Genomic DNA, 3,038 nt, shown 5'->3' on the forward strand with positions numbered 1-3,038 from the left:
GATTCATGATCAGTGAAAACCTTGCTTGGGATCCTCTTGACTATATTATTCATTTCCCTCCTTCTTTACTGCAAGTCTATTTACATAGTGAATCAATGGAGACACCACCATGTTGGGTGTTCTTCTTTCACCTCTATGACCTGAATTGCAACTGTTTACAGATGGTCCTCTTATGGGTTGAGGAGCGAATATCTGTGGATTCTCAAGAAATATCAGGTCACTTATCTTCAGTCGATATGGCAGTGCACATCAAAATCTTAGAACTTCTTGCTATCCATCAGGCTTTGGATTGATTCTTACTTTTAGTATGAGGCAAATTGATCATTATCCATTCCAACAATTTGACTGTTGTTTCATACATCAATCGATGAGGTGGCATCTGTTCATGTTCAGTTTGTTTTTGAATGTTAGTCATATCATACATGCTTAGTAGTGTGTCATATTCCAGGTGCATTTAATCTTGTCACAGATTAATTATTTCATCTCAACAGATCCTTCCCATGGAGTAGTTCCTCAATTCCCAAGTTTTCTTGTTGTTATGCAATCAGTGGGGTACTTCATGTCTGGACACATTTTCCACCTATCTCAATAACAAATTTCCCCTTTTTTGGTCCCCTGTACCTCATCCTTTGGCAGTAGATGCCTTCAGTCAGGATTGGACCAACCTTCACCAGTATCCCTACCTTCCTGTCTTTCTTCTTCCCAGGGTTTTCTCTATCATTCATTCCACTCCATGACATGTCCTTTTGATAGCACCTTTCTGGCCAGCACAAGCTTTGTTTCCAGTCCTTTCCCTCCTTCAGACAGCACCCTCGTTACCACTTTCTCTCTCCCAATCCCTCCTCCATCAACCTCAGTTGTTGGTGTTTCATCCCACAATCACTACACTCCAATTTCATGTGTTGCTTTTGTCTGGTCCATTGCGAGTTGGTACAGACTATCCACATGTGTATCTTCCATTCTGTTCATCCATCTTTCCTCGTGGTATATAAGAGAAAGTTATGTGTTTTTCAATGTCAGTCTGTGCACCATGATTGCCTTCCTTCCCATCCAAATATTATTCATGTCTGAGAACTTCTTACCTGGCTGTTCTTTTGTTCCTTAGATTGTATAAATCAGGAGTGGTTTTCTTTTGAAAATATGGTTTTGTGATAACCCATTGCACAGTCTCTAATGTAGTATTTGTCCAGACTCTCAATCATGGTTCTCCTCTTTTAAATTGGATTATGGAAGTCCCCACTACTTACCAGTTCCTAGCTGCTGGATTGGTGGACCATGGAGGCTTCCTCCTGAATGTGCTCAATCCCATTCAGTTAAGAGCAGAGTGACGATGTTCTGTTGATGTAGAAGGTATAGAGCCCTCCTCCAACTACAAACTGGAAGAAAAATACCGAAACCAAACTGGACATGGACTGGAGTTGATCTACTTAAATGCAAATCACCCCTCTAGCTGGGTAATCCCCATCCTACCTTCCCTTGCAGGTCACTTGCTAGAGGATCTGGTTTGGAAAAAAGCCGGACCAGGCAGGATATTCTGGCCAGCTGGAGAACCCCAATCTTACTATCCCCGGGACATCTGTTCCTGGGAAGTCTAGTTGGGATTGGGTGAATCCCCAGGTTGCACTTCCTTTCATGCTTTGATGTCAGGTTCCCATGTGACTCATTTTGATTATAGGTCTGCAAACATGTGCCCTGACTAACAAGACAGAATGTAACATTTTTCTCTTCTATTTCCTGGTCTTGGGGCAAAGACAGTAGGGATCCTCCTCATACTGCAGACCAGACTGGAGTTGACTTGTGGTGTGAGTAGGGTTTGATGCACCCTAGTCATTCTATACCATAACTGCTGAAAATATATTTCCAATGGACACTTACATCTCCTCACACTTCCTATCTATTCTCTCCACTTCCGGTTCTTCTTTTCTGCCTAATCTCAAAGTGAAGATTCAGTTCTACAGTACAGAGGGAACAAACTAAGATAGGAGAGTGTGTCATTGTTCTATTGGTGGAGGTTTGTATCATACGTATTTGCATGCTACAATGCTGCTGAACCATGTTGTAATGTGGAGTAGGTGGGGGTTAGGAGTTAGTAGTGAGCAAACAGATTTGTGCTTATAGAGGGCAGCACTGAATGAGAAAAGCTATTATGTGATGGAAGGTAAGTATCTATCACAAATATTTTTCAGTGTATAAAAATATTAATTTTCAAGTTAGTAAACTGTACAGACTTTATATGTATGTACTGAAATTTCTACTGTAATGATTAAATAGTTTTTTTATTAACCTTTTAATTTCAGAACACATTTGTCAGGGTACAGTCAGATGAACCTGGTGATACACATCAAGATAAGGTTATTTCTGAGTTGAGTGAGAATGATGATAATGACTCTAAAGATGATGTTTTGAGTGTGACAAATAGAAAGGAAACACAAGATGATCATCAACAAGTTGGCTGTGGGTCAGAAACTTTCCCTGGTAAATAAAACATCTCCAAAATAATTCATGAAATCATTACTACTGGTTAAGATGAGATAGTGCTACATTTAGTTAAGTGTTAGTTAAAATTTGAAGTGTATAAATAAGGTTGTTAAAATTATATATCCTTACATTGTATTGGTTAGTAGCTTATACAATCACCTATGTCTAATTATTAATTAGTTACTGTTTTTAATTATTAATAGACAGTAATTACTAAGTAGTTTAATATTACATTCCAGCTGCTAATCTACTGCTTTAATTTAACCAGAAGTTGATCTTAGAAAGTCTGGTCTGCATATCTGGTGTCTTCCCCATTAGAACTTGAATGAATTAACTATTTGAATGTTCTCAAGAGGTTCTGTCCTAGGATGGTGTTATTAGTTGAATAATGAAGGTTTTCTTTTATGTTTGCTAGATTTCCAGCACTGATATGTTTCTTTACTTTAAGTAATTAAATAAGTACAAAGCTATTAAAATAATATAGTCATTAAATACCAAAACATTGAGCTCATGCTTAGTTCTGTTCAAAACATTTATGATGGACAAACAGTTACTACATT

The 3,038-nt window shown here is 38.2% G+C and overlaps 1 protein-coding gene across 7 annotated transcripts in view; it reads left to right on the top strand.

Annotated features, from left to right (window-relative positions):
* The window catches only part of LOC106472475 (zinc finger protein 585A-like), a 43,103-nt gene that overhangs the window by 34,286 nt on the left and 5,779 nt on the right, over positions 1-3,038 (top strand). For 6 of the 7 annotated variants that reach the window (XM_022401050.1, XM_022401048.1, XM_022401049.1 and 3 more), the window contains one exon: positions 2,298-2,475. The exons of the other annotated variant lie outside the window; for it this stretch is intronic. In XM_022401050.1, coding sequence (XP_022256758.1) covers positions 2,298-2,475 — 178 coding nt within the window. The remainder of the gene's footprint in view (positions 1-2,297; positions 2,476-3,038) is intronic. 7 annotated transcript variants of the gene reach the window in all.

This window comes from Limulus polyphemus, unplaced genomic scaffold (genome assembly GCF_000517525.1).
Source record: "Limulus polyphemus unplaced genomic scaffold, Limulus_polyphemus-2.1.2 Scaffold5360, whole genome shotgun sequence".
In the NCBI taxonomy this organism is placed as follows: domain Eukaryota; kingdom Metazoa; phylum Arthropoda; class Merostomata; order Xiphosura; family Limulidae; genus Limulus; species Limulus polyphemus.